This window comes from Carcharodon carcharias, chromosome 16, assembly GCF_017639515.1.
Source record: "Carcharodon carcharias isolate sCarCar2 chromosome 16, sCarCar2.pri, whole genome shotgun sequence".
In the NCBI taxonomy this organism is placed as follows: Eukaryota; Metazoa; Chordata; class Chondrichthyes; order Lamniformes; family Lamnidae; genus Carcharodon; species Carcharodon carcharias.
The window spans coordinates 101,904,634-101,923,108 of NC_054482.1; the positions used below are offsets into that span (position 1 = coordinate 101,904,634).

At 41.1% G+C, this 18,475-nt stretch overlaps 1 protein-coding gene across 4 annotated transcripts in view; it reads left to right on the forward strand.

Moving 5' to 3' along the window:
- The window catches only part of glmna (glomulin, FKBP associated protein a), a 92,138-nt gene that overhangs the window by 23,366 nt on the left and 50,297 nt on the right, over positions 1–18,475 (forward strand). For 2 of the 4 annotated variants that reach the window (XM_041208846.1, XM_041208847.1), the window contains exons 10-19: positions 1,200–1,230; positions 3,872–3,961; positions 4,114–4,155; positions 9,854–9,927; positions 11,210–11,294; positions 12,798–12,907; positions 14,051–14,114; positions 14,953–15,079; positions 15,427–15,509; positions 15,621–15,774. In XM_041208846.1, coding sequence (XP_041064780.1) covers positions 1,200–1,230; positions 3,872–3,961; positions 4,114–4,155; positions 9,854–9,927; positions 11,210–11,294; positions 12,798–12,907; positions 14,051–14,114; positions 14,953–15,079; positions 15,427–15,509; positions 15,621–15,746 — 832 coding nt within the window. In that variant the 3' untranslated portion in view covers positions 15,747–15,774. Of the gene's footprint in view, positions 1–1,199; positions 1,231–3,871; positions 3,962–4,113; positions 4,156–9,853; positions 9,928–11,209; positions 11,295–12,797; positions 12,908–14,050; positions 14,115–14,952; positions 15,080–15,287; positions 15,510–15,620; positions 16,487–18,475 lie in introns of those variants that run through there. The other 2 variants (XM_041208845.1, XM_041208848.1) reach the window with 2 other exon arrangements.

An 18,475-nucleotide genomic window follows, 5' to 3' on the forward strand; every position in this document is an offset into this window, starting at 1 on the left:
AGGTGGGCCCTGTGCTGAGGTCGAAGTCCAGCTGACGAATTGAGGTGGCTTCCCGGCAGCAGGCCAGGGATGATGCATTGAGTTTAGTCTCCCACCCTCTTTTTGCAATTGCCAGACGGCTACAACTGCAGCTGCAGCACATCCTATCGAGGGGTTCTCTCTCCACAATGACAGTCTGGCAGCTGTGGCCACTTTTTATTTTTAATTTTTGAAAAATTCTTCACAGGATGTCTCCATCTTGAGGTGCCCTCTTGTTACCCTACCTACATCAGCAGCTCCCACCTCTGATGGTGGGGCTGCTGCTCTTTCACTGATGGAGGGCTGGCTATTGGCCATTCTGACTTGGGAGCCCGCCTCCTGGAAAATCATCCTGTAGTTCCCAGCGCTGACATTTGAGAGTTCCTGCCCTGCATTCCCTTGGTATGGCAGGACTGAGACTCATGAATGAAAATTCAGCCCATTGACTGTACCATGGGACGGGATTATGCTGTTGACCACTGTCTCAAACCTAGTGTCATCAGGACCTTGGAGCATGGAGCTGTCAGAGGAAAAGGATGAAGGGAAATCACAGATTAACCTAATTCTGCCGACCCTGATGTCCCCACCTGCTCTCTTCCAGGAGAAGTTGTTGGATGGTAATTGGCACTGGAATTTTTTTTAAAGCAGACTTTAGTACCTTACACAGCAAGCTGCCTGAAATTAGCTAACCCAGCACAGGGTTCTAAACTATGGCCTTCCTGATCTGTACTGCCAATAGGAAAACTGAGAAATATATTTTCCAACAAAAACAAAAATTGCTGGAAAAACTCAGCCGGTCTGACAGCATCTGTGGAAAGGAAGACAGAGTTAACATTTCGAGTCCATATGTCTCTTCATCAGAATCGGAATTTTGCTTTTGTAAAATATTTTCCAATATTTCTGCACTTTGCATTAGACCTATTGATGCTTTATGGGCAAAGACCCTAAATTATCTGTACTGAAGAAAAGAACAGAAAATTTTTGCATTAACATCATATAATTCAGTTGCCTTGCTAATATCTTGTATCTTCATGAATATTTCAAGCATAGTAACTTAATTATTGAGTTTGCTGGTTTTAGAAGATTGTGAAGATTTTTATATTTTATGATGAGTGAAATTTTTATTATAATTATAAAACTTATTTTTTCTTCCGGCTGCATAATATAACTTCTAATGGCAGGACTGAAGAGTCTGTTTTGTCCAAAGGATTGGTAGGTATTTTCGTTTACTATATCAGAAAACCTAAAGCACCTCTTGCAACTCAATTCTGAATCTTCAATCTTTACATTGTTAGTCAAATATATTTGATAGATGCAGTCAAAAGTATAGGTTTCTTCTGGTGTGTCGGATAATGGCCCGGATTTTGTGGCAGTAATGATGGCAAAATAATTAACGTTAGCTGTCATTACTCCTCTGAAGCGGACACTGACATTTAGAGTCCCTGCATCAACGGTGAAATACAGAAATCCAGAAGTTGGTATCAGTGATTCTGTGTATCCTGAGAGAGTGTACTGTTGACATCACCCCAGGCTGCAATCAATTAGGAATCATTGAACTGACAATAATTTCCACTCTTAGGGCTAGATTTTTGCCATGAAGGCAGGAAGCTCAAGTTAGGCCTACTGCCTCCGGAGACAGTTTGGAGGCAGCCATGGAGGTGGGCGAGTGCCAGTTGGGCTGATTAGAAGGCCTGCCTTAGTTCTCTGAAACTTCAGTCCATTTTATAAAAGGCTATTAGGCCTTTAGCCCTCACCTCTCCCCTTTCCCTACCCATTCCCTATACCTCCGTGACCTCATCCCACCACCATGCCATCTCATTCCCTCCATGCCACCTCCATAGCCTCTCAACCAGTATCTACTAGGGGAAAACCTCAGGAACCATGTAGAGGTGAAAAAAATTAGACTTTGAATAATCTACGGGAGCTCTGAATCATATATATGATGTTGAAAAAAAACTCTCATTCATGAAAACTTAAGGAAGATTTTAAATCCCCTCAATTAATCAATCTGTTATAAAAACAAACTTATATTCATTAACCATGTCAAGGACAGTCCTTTAAAAGCCTCTTAAAACTGTCAATAAAAATGTGAACTCAGCACCCCTGCTGATATAAGTGGTTTTGGAACTTTTGAATCTCAATGGGTTCAGCTGTAATAACAGCCCTTGGGAAATGTCAACAACAAAGTCTATTGAACCTGCAATAACAGATGGCAGTGTTTATTTCTAAGCTGCACCAGATGGCCTGTCAATTAATGCATTGCAGTAGGGTGTTTTTCTTACTCTGACAGCTGCAGCCTTTTTTCAATTATAAAGGTGTGGAGATTTAAATAACCTCAGCATGATACTGCCCTTCAAGAGCATTTATGCCTCCTCCATAAATTTGTGTCTGCCACTCTGAGGGTAAAGGCCCTTGGAACAGTGAAAACGGGGTTTGTTTGGACTCAGCATTAATTTCAAATGGCTCTGCTGAGTTTGGATTTCCGGCCTGTGTTATTGAACTGCCCCCTCCCCCCTTCTGACAAAAATGGGATCTGCTGGAAATGGCAGGACTTCCGCTTTTGGGTCCTGCTTACTATTTTTAAAGACTTCCATAGTCACCTTGACTCCATGAAAATCCAGCCCTTAGTCTCACTGTAAAAACACTTGGGCTGGAATTTTACCTTTGGCATGTGGGCACGTGCCCGACACGCACGCACGTAATATGACATGCGATGACGTCAGGCGTGTGTCCCGTCGATATTTCATTTGGCGGGCATACACCGGAGTCAGCTGCACGCCCGCCGATTACTGAAAGGCCTATTAAGGCCATTAATGAGCTAATTAGCATGAAGTTTAAAATGCCTGTCCAACCTTACAGTTGGCGGGCAGGCGAAAAGGCCAAGCAGCCTTTACGTTTTTTAGGAAACCTCATCCACGAGTGGGATTAGGCTTCCTAAAGCTAATACAAATTAAATAAAAACTTTGCTTTGAAAATTTAAACATGTCCCATCTCATGTGACATTAAATTTTTAATGTCTTTATTTTTTTTAAAAAGCACTTCAATCTTCCTGAGGCAGCTCTGTGCCTCAGGAATATTGAAACATTCTTTTGCATGGATGTGCGAACTGTGCGCCAGCCCTGCTGTCCCTCCTCTTCCCCCCTCCCCCCCACTCCGCCCACACTGGTAGTGCTCTCAGCGCTACCGCTTATGATCCACACAGGGCGGGCCTTAATTGGCCTGTCTGCGTGAAATTGCTGTACGAAGCTGATCGTGGGGGGCGGTCGGCTCCCTGACTGCTCCTGCTGAGCCCTCCCGACAAGAGAAAAACTCTGGCCTTGTTGAATGAGGTGCTAGGTTTTTAATGGTGTACTATGTTCCTAATTACGGCTAAGCAATGTCACTAGGTCTGAAAATTATTTTATGTTTATTGAATGTCAAATTTCTCCATTATGATATGAAATTCCACATATTTTTAAAAAAAGCTTCTACCTTAATCCATGCGTATGGCCACTTTCTTGCTATGTGCAAAATTTAAAAATGAAAAGTGAAGTTATTCAATGGTTTTTACTACCTGCTTTGTCGTCTGGGAGAATACTTTAATGTGATTGGCTGCTTACCGTTTGATAACCCTGACTGAAGATCCTCTTGACTTGACACTAGATTCAAACTGACATCAGGAAAGGGGAAGGTTGCTAGATTCCTAGACTTTTGTGAACAGCTTTCTTTAAGGTCAGCAGTAAGCATCATTGTTTCGCCACTGACTTCAAAATCCAGCCCAACATATTTTTATTTTAATTCACTTTAAATATTTTTTGATGTCTGAACGTCTTCACTTTATTGCATACTTATTTGAATCTACTTTCTTTTTCAGGAATTGTTTGAACATTGTTTATTAATGATTGAAGATAATAATCTTTCTCACAAGTATTTGGAAATGAAGAATATTCTGAGTGTTCCTCAGGTAATCCACAATTCGAGCATAAAGCAAAAGTGTATGTGGTTCAGGCTTTAATTTAGACTAACATTGAAAAATCTAGGAATTGTAACATGGATTACAACGTTTACTTTCTGGCTACTATTTTAATAAATACATTTTCAAATTTCTACCTTTAGGATTTAGTGAAGGTGATGACACTTTGTCCCATTGAGCATTTGGTATGTATTAGTGTAATTACATGAAACTGCTTTTATCTGAAGAGTATGGAATGCTTTATTAGAATTAACTATTAGATGCAAGAATTATAGAGTAGTGACAATGGGGAATTTTATCCTAATACAGACTGGGTTAGTAACAGTGTAAAGGCAACGGAGGAGGAATACCTGAAACGTGTACAAAAGGACTTTTTTGACCAGCGTGCTTTCAGCCCAGCAAGGAACGAAGCAGTGCTCAATCTAGTTTTGAGAAATGAAGTGGGGGAAATGGAGCATGTTTCAGTCAGGGAAGCATTTGGGAACCGTGATCATAATATCATCAGATCAACAGAATAGTTGTGAAAAGAACAAGGAGCAATCAAGCATAAAAATACTTAATACCTTTGTCTCATCCGATGCCTCAACAAGAAACTTTTTCTCTTTCTCTCAAGTGCTAAGGGACGCAAGCTCCAACAACTCATCGACACCAACACCCATCTAGGACCCTCCACCCCTGCCTGTCCCTCCGTCCCCACCCCACTTCCAATCCCTTCCCTTCTCTGACGCTGAACGTTCAGTGCTCAGCAAAGGACTTAGTTTCATACCCTTACGCCCTCATCTCAATGAATTTCGGGCTCGGCACGATGCTGAACTCTTCTTCTGCCGTCTTCGTCTCCATGCTCACTTCTTTGGGCAGGAGTCCTCTCCTAATTCAACGGATCCTTTTACCCACCTCCAATATTCTCCCTCCACCTGGACCCCTCCCTCTGGATTCTTACCTTCTCTTGATCTTTTCATTGAGAACTGTCGGCGCGACATTAATCGTCTCAATTTCTCTGCTCCTCTCACCCATTCTAATCTGTCTCTCTCTGAACTTACTGCCCTCCGTTCTCTCAGGTCCAACCCTAACATTGTCATAAACCTGCTGACAAGGGTGGTACTGTTGTCTGGCGCACTGACCTCTGCCTCGCAGAGGCTGAGCATCAACTTGCAGACACTTCCTCCTACCTCTCCCTGGACCATGACCCCACCACTGAACATCAAGCCATTGTTTCCAGGACTGTCACTGACCTCATCTCCTCTGGAGATCTTCCTTCCACAGCTTCCAACCTGATAGTCACCCAAGCTCGGACAGCCCGCTTCTACCTCCTACCCAAAATCCACAAACAGAGCTGTCCCGGTAGACCGATCATGTCAGCCTGGTCCTGCCCCACGGAACTCATTTCTCATTATCTTGACTCCCTTCTCTCTCCCCTTGTCCAGTCCCTTCCCACCTACATCCGTGATTCCTCTGACACCTTACGTTACATCAATAATTTCCAGTTCCCTGGCCCCAACCGCTTCCTCTTCACCGTGGACATCCAATCTCTCTACACCTCCATCCCCCATCAGGATGGTCTGAGGGCCCTTAGCTTCTTCCTTGAACAGAGGCCCGAACAATCCCCATCCACCACTACTCTCCTCCGTCTGGCTGAACTTGTTCTCACACTGAACAATTTCTCCTTCAACTCCTCTCACTTCCTCCAAATAAAAGGTGTGGCTATGGGTACCCGCATGGGCCCTAGCTATGCCTGTCTCTTTATGGGGTATGTGGAACATTCCTTGTTCCAGTCCTACTCCGGCCCCCTTCCACAACTCTTTCTCCGGAACATCGATGATTACTTCGGTGCTGCTTCATGCTCTCGTTGGGACTTGGAAAAATTTATTAGTTTTGCTTCCAATCTCCACCCCTCCATCATTTTCACATGGTCCATCTCTGACACTTCCTTTCCCTTCCTTGACCTCTCTGTCTCAATCTCTGGTGATAGACTCTCCATTACAAGCCTACCGACTCCCACAGCTACCTCGACGACAGCTCCTCACACCCCGCTTCCTGTAAGGACTCCATCCCATTCTCTCAGTTCCTTCGCCTCCGTCGCATCTGTTCTGATGATGCTACCTTCAAAAACAGTTCCTCTGACATGTCCTCCTTCTTCCTTAACCGAGGTTTCCCACCCACGGTCGTTGACAGGGCCCTCAACCATGTCCGGCCCATTTCCCGCGCATCCGCCCTCACACCTTCCTCTCCCTCCCAGAAACATGATAGGGTCCCCCTCGTCCTCACATCTTCCTTTCACACACACACCACCCCCCCCCGTCCCGCCGGCGGCATTCCGTAGAGATCATTCCCTCCAGGACACCCTGGTCCACTCCTCCATCACCCCCTACTCCTCAACCCCCACCTATGGCGCCTCCCCATGCCCACGCAAAAGATGCAACACTTGCCCCTTCACTTCCTCTCTCCTCACCATCCAAGGACCCAAACACTCCTTTCATGTGAAGCAGCATTTCACTTGCATTTCCCCCAACTTAGTCTACTGCATTCGTTGCTCCCAATGTGGTCTCCTCTACATTGGAGGGACCAAATGTAAACTGGGCGACCGCTTTGCAGAACACCTGCGGTCTGTCAGCAAGAATGACCCAAACCTCCGTCGCTTGCCATTTTAACACGCCACTCTGCTCTCTTGCCCACATGTCTGTCCTTGGCTTGCTGCATTGATCCAGTGAAGCCCAACGCAAACTGGAGGAACAGCACCTCATCTTCTGACTAGGCACTTTACAGCCTTCCGGACTGAATATTGAATTCAACAACTTTAGATCTTGAACTCCCTCCTCCTCCCCTTTCTGTTTCTTCCCCCTTTTGTTTTTTCCAATAATTTATATAGATTTTTCTTTTCCCACCTATCTCCATTATTTTTAAATCTTTTATGCCCTGCTAGCCTTTCCACCCTACCCCCACTAGAGCTATACCTTGAGTGCCCTACCATCCATTCTTAATTAGCACATTCATTTAGATAATATCACCACCTTCAACGCCTCTGTGTTCTTTTGATGATCTGCTCCTATCACTGCTTGCTTGTCCCTACAACCACACCACCCCCCCCACTTCTCTCCCCCCCCACCCAACCCAAACACACACACACACACACACACACACACACACACACCCCCCCCCCCCCCCCCCCCCCCCCCCCCACCCCCAACCTTAAGCCAGCTTATATTTCACCCCTCTCCTTAGATTCACTCAGTTCTTTTGAAGGGTCATGAGGACTCGAAATGTCAACTCTTTTCTTCTGCGCCGATGCTGCCAGACCTGCTGAGTTTTTCCAGGTAATTCTGTTTTTGTTTTTGATAAAAATACTTAAACTGAGAGAGGGCTAACTTCATTGAGTTAAAAATGGATCTGGCCCAGTAGGTTGGAATATAAAAAAAACCAGTAATTGAAGAATGGGAGCCCATCAAAGAAGAGAGAGTTCAGGTACAGAGTAGGCACATTCCCATGAGTAACAGCAGGGCAGTCAAATCTTGAGCTCTCCAGATGCCTAAAGATATAAAATGAAACAGATAAAAGATGGCTTATGACACTGTAATGTTCATAATGCAGCAGAGAATCAAGATGAATAAAGGAAGCACAGAAAGAAGGAATGGTGGGGGGAGGCAAAGAAAAAGTATAAGAATAGATTAGTGGCTCTCGTAAAAGGGAATGCAAAAGTTTTTTTTATAAAACATATAAATAATAAAAAGGTACTTAAACAAGCGTTGGAACAGATTAGGGACCAAAAAGAAGGTAGAGGGCGTGGCCAAGATACTAAATGAGTATTTTGCATCTGACTTCACTAGAAGAGGCTGAAAATGTAACATGAAAGGAGGAGGTGGTATTGATGGGATAAAAATCGATAATGAAGACTAAATAAAATAATTACAGAGGTACTCAAAAGTTTGGCAAAATCAAAAGTAGAAAATTCATTTGGTCCAGATGAGACAGTGCATTAGGTTAGGAGGGGAGTAAGGGTGCAAATTGCACTGGCACTGGCCACAATCTTGAAATTCTCCTTGTATATGGGGGTAATAAAATTGTTAAAAAAATGTGGGCTGATGAATGAAAGCCAGTATGCATTTATTAAAGGGAAATTGTTTGACTAACTTGATGAAGTAACGGAGAGGGTTGATAATCACGGTATGGTCGATGTTACGTATATGGACTTTCAAAAGATTTTTACCATAGAATAACTTATAAGCAAAATGAAAGCCCCTGATATTAAAAGAACACTGTGTATATGAAATTGGGTAAGGGAGAGAAAGCAGAGTAGTTATGAACAATTATTTTTCAGACTGGAAGGAAGTGCACAGTAGTTTCAGTATTAGGACTGCTTTAATTTTGATACACATTAATGACCTGGACTTGGTATATAGGTTGAGATGACACAAAACTCAGAAATGTAGACAATGAGGAGGATCGTAGCAGACTTCTGGAAGATATAGGCAGGTTGGTAAACTGAGCAGACAAAACAGATGCATTTTAATTCCACAAAATAGTGATGCATTTGGTTGGAAGAATGAGGAGAGGCGATAAAAATGAAACAATACAATTTTAAAAGGGGCAGGAACAGAGTCCAGTAGCACAATAACTTGAGATGGCTGTTAGGGATTTTTGACTTTATCAGAGACATAGAGCATGAAAGCAAGAAAGATACGCTAGCTACACCTTTCTAGTTAGGCCTTAGCTGGAGTATTATCTTCAATTCTGGAGACCGCAGAAAGATGTCAAGGCCTCAGAGGGTGAAGAAAAGATTTACTAGAATGGTACTGGGAATGAGGGCTTCAGTTTTGAGACGGAGAATCTGGGTTGTTCTCCTAAGAATAGAGAAGATTACGAAGAGATTTGATAAAAGTTTCCAAAATCATGAACAGGATTCATAAAGTAAATAATAAACTGTTTCCAGTGGCAGAAGGGGTGGTAACAAAGGACACAGATTTAAGGTGATTGGCAAAAGAAAAATTGGAAAAATGAGGAAAAAATTCACACAGCAAGTTATTAGGCCTGAACTTCCACGGAGTGGCAATCAGAGTTGGATTGCCACTCTGCTCCTACTTTCATACCTGAAATTTTTTTCAATCCTATCTCACCCAACCTTCCAACCCAGGCCAGGCAGTGCAATGCCTAATGTCAAGGTCAGCTCAGTCAATTGTATGGAGGCCATACCACCCATTTTTACAGCCCTAACTGCCGTAAACCAGGTAAGCTAAAGGTCCAGCCAAGTTTAAAGATCCTTGACAGACCAGGGAGGAGGTAAGTGTATAAGGTAATTGGTATACAGACCCTGGGGTGGGGTGCGGGTATTGTGTTGGGCGTCGGGGTAGGGGGGGATTTCCCATGCGGCAGGGGTGGGGAGAATAACATGGGGATGGGTGAGTCCCCTGGGAGTTCAGGTGAGGTGGGAGCAGTCCCGTGGGGAGGTCGGTGTGGGTCTGTGCAGAAGTTAGAAGAGGTTTTAATTCTTCTGGGTATCTTGATGTGACACAGTCAGAAGCATCTGAAGTTTGCAATTTAAATCACACCTGGATGGCTCCTAGTGCAGGGCTATTGCCTAAGGGAAGTTTGCACTTCTCAGGTCCCAGCGCATCTTTGGTGTAGCACTGCCCTGGAGTTTCGAAGTTATGGCCCATTATGATCTGGAATGTACTGCCTGAAAGGCTGATGGAAACGGATCTAATAGTAACCTTCAAAAGAAAATTGGATAAATGCTAGAAGGAAAAACATGTTCATGGCTATGGGGAAAAAGCAGGGGAGTGGGGCTAAGTGGATATCTCTTTCAAAGAGCCAATACTAGGAAGATGAGTTGAATGGCTTTCTTCTGTGCTGTATCATTCTGTGATTCTGACTGTCTTTTAAATGTTTTAGCGGAAAACGAGTCTAAAGATATTTCAGCAGTACACAGACAAATTTGATTCAGAAGGAAAATACAAATTATTTAGGTGAGTACAGTCTAGAAGACATTTATTTCATTTTTAAGATTGTGCCTTCTGCAAGTTTTTCTGAACAGGTATTAAAATTTTAAATAGAACACATTTGATATACGGTAGGTTGGGACATATAGAATACTGTTTACAAGTCAGGTGGACATGCCAATTGGAATAAAAACAACAGTAAATTCAACTCAAGAATACCTTTTAACAAACTCATTAAATGTAAAAATATTCAAGGTATTATCAATATCCATTCCAGAGAAGACAAGAGCTTTTAAACTTTGTCAGATAAATAACATCGCATAATTTTTAACTATAGTTTGCAACACATTTTTAAGTGATAAAGTTCTATTTTGATAAAATAAACTGCAAACTTGAATTTATGTAGCATCTTTTAGCAAAATGACTTGAATCGCAAATGTGGTGTTCTGTTAGTGGACCAAACTATAGTCATTTGAACCATGAAATTGTGTTCTACTCTACTAAATTACAAATCTTTTTCTTTACATTGTATACAATTGTGATCTTTTGAGTTATTTAAAAAAAGTTCCTTTATAGATGTTGCTGTGCTGTTACTGCTTTGTAAATACAGCTTCTTTGATTTAATTATGCAACCTAGTTGATGATCATGTGGTGCAAGGGATCAGAGGGTTTTAGATTGTTGCTTACCCTGCATTCATATAGATCTAAGTGTTCCCTTAGAGACTTGACTTGGATATTAGTTGTTTGATTGGAAGTACTGTCATTAGAGATATTTCTCCTTTTCTGTTGATTTTAATTTGAAGCAATATTTTAATGTAAAGATTTTCATCAAATTGCATTCTGGGTGTGTTTTAAAATCACTAATATCCAGTAACATTCATTAGACATTTTCCTTTTTGTAAATACTGTTTTTGTAAGATTTTCTATTGAAATCTTAAATTATTTTTGTATAAAATGGTACTGGATTTGCTAACAATATAATTTAAACAAGAGAATAAAGTGGCCTTTTCCATCACAAATAAATCACACTTAAATTGCAGGAAGAGAGAAATATGAAATTCATGAATTTTATCAAGATGACCAGTAATTTTACTGAGGCTGCAATTTTCACATTATTGCAAAGCAGTTTCAGGCATGGAATGATGTGAAAATGGCCATAACTCCAGTATCAAATGCTAATCTGTCACTGGATCAGACTAAAGCCAAGCAGTGTAAAGCAGTAATAACGGTTCAGCTATTAACACATTCTGCTATCCAGTGGCTAGAACCATGATACAGTTTTTATGCTCCTTGTTACTTTTTTTTTTAGATGCCTGTTAAAAACTAGCCAACATGCTGGGGTACAAGGTTACATTATACAAAATCTTAAAAATCAGGTTGATCTAGCATTGAAGGTAAGCATGTTAATAAGAATTATTCGGTTCACCTGTGTATGTGTCTGTGTACATGTTTCAAAAGTGCTGTAATGCTCTTATAGGTATCACTAGCAATAGCCATGTCTATCATTTTGGACAGTTTTCTGAATCATTTGCCAGTCCTAATGTATGAAGTACAAGCAAAAGAATTATTCTTCAGAGAGGTGAAGTAGATGGTACAATAGAATTTACATACTGCAATATACAAAAATACAACAGCAAAATAAGAGTGAATCAAATTGTGATTGGTCTCAAACACATCTGTTAAATTGGTAATTTCAAAAAATCTCTCATTTAGTCAAATTGGAAATAAATTTTAAGTACAATCTTTATCTTTATTCTGCTCCTGTGAAGGCAGTGGCCAGGATTCTGCAGTGATTGGTGGTGACAGGACTTGCCACTGACCTCAAAGAAAACTGCCAACAAAGATCTGGTGATTTCTGTGGTTTGGATTTACTCCATTCTTGTTAGTTTGATTCCGGTTCCAAGGTTAAGAGATTTCCCGGCATTCAGCAACAATAATGTCATCAAGTGGGCTAAGCTTCCAAACACATTAAAGTATTCTCACAACCAGCAAACCAAGAAGTAAACTGCACTCCTTGTCCCTTACTTTTTAATCATGTTCTAAAGAGCAAGATAAAGATTGGGACATACAAATTGGATTAAAGTAGAAGCTGAAATATCATAAACAAACATTAACTTTTTATTATATTAAAATGTTATGGAATATTTTTATCGTACTGTAAAAAATCCACATTACGCAAATATAAGATTAGCTTTTCAGGGTCAGAGGTTGTGCTATGACTTAGTAAACCATTAAAAAACTCTGTTATATCTCACTCAACAAGGTGTAATGTTTTGGGGTATTTACAGTGAGATTGGCACAAAGGATATATGTTAATTCAAGCAATTTCTAAAGATTTCTACTTGCGCTGGGACTTAACAGTGCACCCTGTGGAGGAGCAGGAATCACTGACAGCAACTTATGGTTTTCTGCATTTAACCAAACATGTGCCAATGCCAAAAGTTGCTGTCAATTTCAAATTGTAATGTTGCCAAACATTGACAGTTACATCCTCATCACAACTACAAAATCAAGTGTCATCTGTCGTTATGGCCTATGCATTTACACAGCCTTCATACTGCAGACTTTGTAATGTTTCTTTGTTTCACAGCAACATAATAACAGTGTAACTGCAACTAAATCAGTCACTTCTGGGATTTGCTGTTGATTGCAGGACCACCGGAAGAAACCAGGCTTGCATTGTTTTGACTTGATGTCAACCTCTGTATAACCAACCACTTAATCTTTTAAGTTACTGGTTAAATGCTCCAGATGGTATACCATCTTTTTCTAACCATGCTGAAGTATAACCCAATGTTTAGTGTAGATTTCTAAATATTTGCCGCCTTTTACCCTCCACACAACCCTTTTTTAAAAGTCTGCTTCTTTTTACATTTAAACTCTTCATTTGCTTTCAGCCTGGCAATAAAAATGTGTGGTTCTCAGGCCCACAATTGATGCCTCTTCTTCATTCAGTCCTTTCACTCCCTGAAGGAGCAGAAACAGACTTGCTTCAAAACTCAGATAGGTAAGTTTCAATACATTTGATTTAGTAAAATAAAAAATAGCAGTTGGTTAGTATATCAGTGTGCATAACCAAAACCGAAGCTCAACCTGTGATTTCCGATGCTGAGTCCTCATTCTGGGTTTTCGTCACAGTAAATGGGTTTAGAGTGTACCAAGCTGGAAGAGTCACAGAACTGTTGTTATAACAGTTGTGTCAGGCATGACTTGGAAGCAACTTGGTTACCCATCTTGGCAATGATGCAGTGTCGCCTCAAAGAGCAAGGAGGACGCGGTGCGCGCCGCTGAGCAAGGAGGACGCGGTGCGCGCCGCTGAGCAAGGAGGACGCGGTGCGCGCCGCTGAGCAAGGAGGACGCGGTGCGCGCCGCTGAGCAAGGAGGACGCGGTGCGCGCCGCTGAGCAAGAAAGAAATTCCTGTATTCACTTGTGTTCCCTTTAAGTTGTGCAGCCATGTAACACCCCAAAGTTCCAGTGTAGGCTGTGCACAAGTCAGCCCCTTTAAATTACTACGTGTGCACAGCTTCACCAAAACATTTAAAGCAGACAAGTACATAAATTGCCCGTGCACTCAAAAAAATAGAGTGAAAGTTGCTTCTCAATATCCTTTATTATTCTTTTCTCTTTTCTCCACTGTCATTTCCCCAGTTTTAACTGTTTGCTGATGTATGGCTCCGTAGGCATCAGAATTCACTCCTATACCTCATAGCATTCTTAGGGTTTGAGTCTTGATGGTATCAATTGGTTATTCTTGGGGGAACCGTCAGAGCAAAGCTTAATCCTGTCCTCATGTGTACTTTCAGGAAGAATCACAAAATGGGCTGGTGCAGACTCCTGGCTGATATTTCCTATCTGTAACCCAGGGATACTGATTTGTTATAGCTCTGACTGTAACCAGTTAACTTGTCACACTACCAGGGGTCAGACCAGGAGCTGTCTTGATTTTTATGACTTAACTACTTACTGGAAACTTATTGAACCATTGGAAAAGCCCATCTCTTTGATTTTCAAGTAGGTAAAATAAGAATGTAGTCTCTTTGGTTCTTTAAGATGATAAACAACTCCTTGTTTTCCAACTAAGGTAAAGATTTTAAAACTGGATACTGACAAGCAAGGCATTTCAGTTTTGTATTGTTCTGTTTGTGTTAGGGTCATGGCATCACTGAATCTTCTAAGGTACCTTGTGATCAGGGATAATGAGTGGGAAAATCAAGTAAGTATTTTGATAAAGAAGCAGACCTAGTGTATTTATATAATTTTTATTCCTGACTTTGCTTAGTTTTAATGCTAAGTACCTCCAATTGTGCAATTTAAGGTATATAATATATAATGCACATAACTGTGTATCATCTGGTTTATTGTGAGCACAGTTACAGGAGACCCAATCTAGGCGGGGCTGAGTGGGAGGGTGGGTACCTCAGCCCACCCAACCTTGTCCCCCTCCATCATGGCATTGTAGTTGGCAGCAGAACTGGTGAAATGACAGTCATTGCCAGAAGCCCTCCAGTTCTGCCCAGCAGACATCCAATGTAAAGTAAGAACAATAGGATACCTGCACCATCATTCAATTAGATCATGACTCAACTTTATTCATCCGGCTTCATATCCCGATACTCTTACCAAGCAAAAGTTCTTTATATTGTATGCTGTATGATGCTTTATATAATACGTATGCCACAAAGAGAGATCTTGCGCCATTTCCCAATGGAAATTGCCAGCAGGAATGCAGTAAATCAAGAGTAGCAAAGGTGCTACTCCTAAAATTTACAGTGCATTTGCCAAGTGAACACTTAGGAGGTGTCACAAATGAGTGTTATCTACATTTTTTTAGGCATATGATCTTGGGTTTTAAGATATTTTCACCACTAGGACAGATTGTCAGGTGGAAGTCCTGCTTTGCTAAACTTGTAGCAGCTAAGCAGAATTTGCAGATTCCAATAATTAAAAATGAAGGGAATTAACATTGTATAATAATTGAATGTATTGTCTTCATAACGGATGAAATTCTTCATTCTGCCAAACAAGTTATTCATTTTTTAAATCTTATATAGACTGGATTATGGACTGATCTTTTTTGGATTGAAAGCTTCCTGAAGCCACTGCGCACTGGTTTGAATATGTCTAGGGCTCATTATGAAGCAGAAATGAGGGCCAAAAGAGAGAACCAGAAAATCAAAGGTTTGTTCTTTAAATGCAGCCTTAACTGTATTGTCATAACCAATGTGTCTCATGTCTGCTGGCACTTAGCTTGAATTAGAGATCATATGCCTCTCTATTATCCCATTTCACATTCGGCAACCAAAAAGCAAGTGAAGCACAATCCTCACTTGAAAGATCAGCCAAGTATGCTGGTTCTACAAAAATTCTACTTTTTGACTCATTACAGGTTGAAGGGCATGCTGGAAATTATAGCAAAGTATAGTTTGACTCATTTCACTTTTCTATCAGAAAAAGGATTTTATGGAAGCAAACTACTATGCAGAAAACTGAAGGCAAGTTATTCCATTTTACTGTAATAATTACAGATGCCCCTAATCGTGAAACACAGTGTTCCTTGACGGTTGGCGGTAAAAAGCTCCCAAAAATGACCACGGCTATGGAGTTGGAGGTAAGCATCTTGCTGGTTGAATATTTTTACTTCTTCACTGTTTTAAAGTAGGGGTTTTATATTCCCATTAATGTTATGTCACTTAATCCTTTTTAACTGTCATCATTTCAGGTTCTGCAGTCGGCTATCTACACATTTGACGTAATGGAAAGTGTACAGGCACGAATAGAAGAACTGATTGAGCCAAAGATGAAATCCAGGGCGGGGGATAAAAACGTGGCCAGTGAAGCTTCATAGATTTCCTCAGGAAAAGTGTGAAAATTCTGTAAATATAACTTTTGACCTTGTAGTCTACACTACTATATTTACTACAGAGATTCACTTTGTATGCTATTGTTCAAATCAGCCTTTTTACAGGATAATTTCAAATATTTTCATGAGGCACCCATTGTACTGAAATTCTGTAATGAGATTACCCAAAAGAGGTGATATTGTATAGATTTACTTAAATTTTACCACGAATTTCAGTTTGTGTGCTACTGCTTAAGTTTCAAATGATAACAGCATATACTCTGCAGGGAGTTGAGAATCAGTGGCAACACAATAATCGTCAACAAGAGTCACACCAAACTTCTTAAAAATCCCATTTGATAGATATGTGGTGTGGTGCTACCCTAACAAATTGGTAGAGACAGGAGAGCAAAATATCTTTCCAATTATTGTTGAATTTACTAAGAAAACGTATTGGCCCAGACTGTGGTCAGCGGCAAGGTGACAGAGCTTGAGGAAAGCTGCCCACATCGATCTAGCACTCTGTGATGTGAATTGCCCCTTCCCAGCGTCAGGATATTTATAGTGATACTAATAATGTAAAAGGGTGAGTTTATTTCTGTGTTTAACTGCATTTGTGTGCACTCTAGAAGTTGCTGTCAGAGGAGTAATGATAGCAAACACTGACAGTTTCCTTTCCATTCCTACTGCAAAATCCAGGCTGTTATGTATCCTATAATTAAAATAAAACTCAATTATTCTGGTAACTGAATGCCTTACAACTAGTAGGAGTCTCTGAGAATATCACTGTTACTAAGATAAAGGCAAAATACTGTGGATGCTGGAAATCTGAAACAAAAATAAAAATTTCAGCAGGTCAGACAGCATCTGTGGAGAGAAATATAGAGCTAGTGTTTTGAGTCCATATGACTCTTCTCCAGCTCTGAAGAAGAGTCAAATGGACTCAATGCTAACTCTGTATTTCTCTCCACAGATGCTTTCAGAGTTTTTCCAGCAATTTTTGTTTTTGTTTCACTCAGTTACTACATGTTCCTGACGTTGCGTTTTAATTGGACAATTAATAAAGACCAACAAGTTGTAAACTCAATACATAAAGTTTTTGGTAATACATATTGCATACTGAATAACCTCAGGCTTACAATTCATAAGAACCATACTACTAACAGCATAATTTTTCATATCAGCTAAGCTAATAGTTCTGTAGTTTGCTGGTTGTAGTGCACTGAGCTATGAGTTTGTGCCAGTAAGATTCCACAGTGCAGAATTCCTGATCATCACCATGCTGTGGTTGCTGTGATGAAGTTCTGAGTGGAAGCCAAACAATTTGAAAAGGAAAAAGAAAGTTACTTTGTTGGGATGAGGGGCTAGGTAAATTAGGCTTATATCTAATTCTACAAATATCTACAAAATTCTGAAGGGGCTTGATAGAGTAGATGCTCAGAGATTATTTCCACTGGTCAGGAGTCTAAAACATATGGGGCACAGTCACAAGATAAGAGTGCGATCTTTTATGTCTGAGAGGAGGAGAAATTACTTCACTCAAAGGATTGTGAATCTTTGGAATTCTCTACCTAGAGGGTTGTGGATGCTCCATCGTTGAATACATTTAAGGCTAAAGTGGACAGATTTTTGGTGTCTCAGGGAATTAAGGGATATAGGGAGCAGACAGGAAAATAGATTTGAAGCCGGAACAACCTTGATCGTATTGAGGTGGAGCAGGGCCAATGGGCTGTGTGGTCTACTCCTGCTCCTATTTCTTGTACTTTACACCTTCTAAAGCAACTCTGAGGAAAGACTAGGGAGCCAATTCTATCACCCCACTTTCCCTTTTAAACTTGCACGGAAACCCAGTTGGTAATAGATGAACATATAATTTCTTAAAAGATGATATACTTTCTTAATTCGAAAAACATTCTTTAGAGTGGCCAGAATATTTTTGGAAAGGAAAGTAGTCTCACCGTTGGGACTAAAAGTGGGACCCAATTCTGCATGGGTGGGTAGTACTTTACCAGCAACAAGTAATGAAAAGGCTGTCATTGGAACCATCATCCAATTGAGAATGGCAACATGCCTCCTAGAGTGTCCAGCCCAGTTTGGTAGTGCCACTGGTAGATGTGGCCACTGCCGAGGCTGCAGGGAGAAGGAGTTGTTGCCTCCTTACCTCAAAGACAAGGTAAGCTGGGGCCAGGCAGGCAGGCCCTGACAATTGGTGGAGTTGGAAGGGGGTGGCAGTGCAATCTCCAATGGCAGCACTGTAACCATGGGATGGCCATAAGGGAAGTCCTCTGGGAAGCCAGAGACTGACAGTCTCCCCATGTTGCAGCAGCATCCTGACAGTTAAATGAATGCACCGTTGACGCTACAGAAACTGGTAATATTCCATTCTTGCAGGAAGACACTGAGCTCCTGACATCTTCCACTGACGTTTTACAAGGCCTTCTGCCTCCCGCCTGTCTCCAGGTAAAATTCAATTATTTGATCTAACAATGAGATGTGTGTGAGTGCCACACAAGGTTTCTTGTTTTCTGTTGTGAAAGTTTCTCCTCCCTAATATCTCAACGAAAGGCTCACCTATGGGAAAAAATTGCTGGGTTGCACTGGTCTCATCATCTTCCTCTTTTTTTTTCTGTAGTTTGCATAGTAGTAAGTGCATTCTTGAACTGCCAGTTTGATTGGTCACTAAGAGGTGAGAGATATGAACTCTTTCCTCTGGGTTGAAATCAGAAATATTTTGT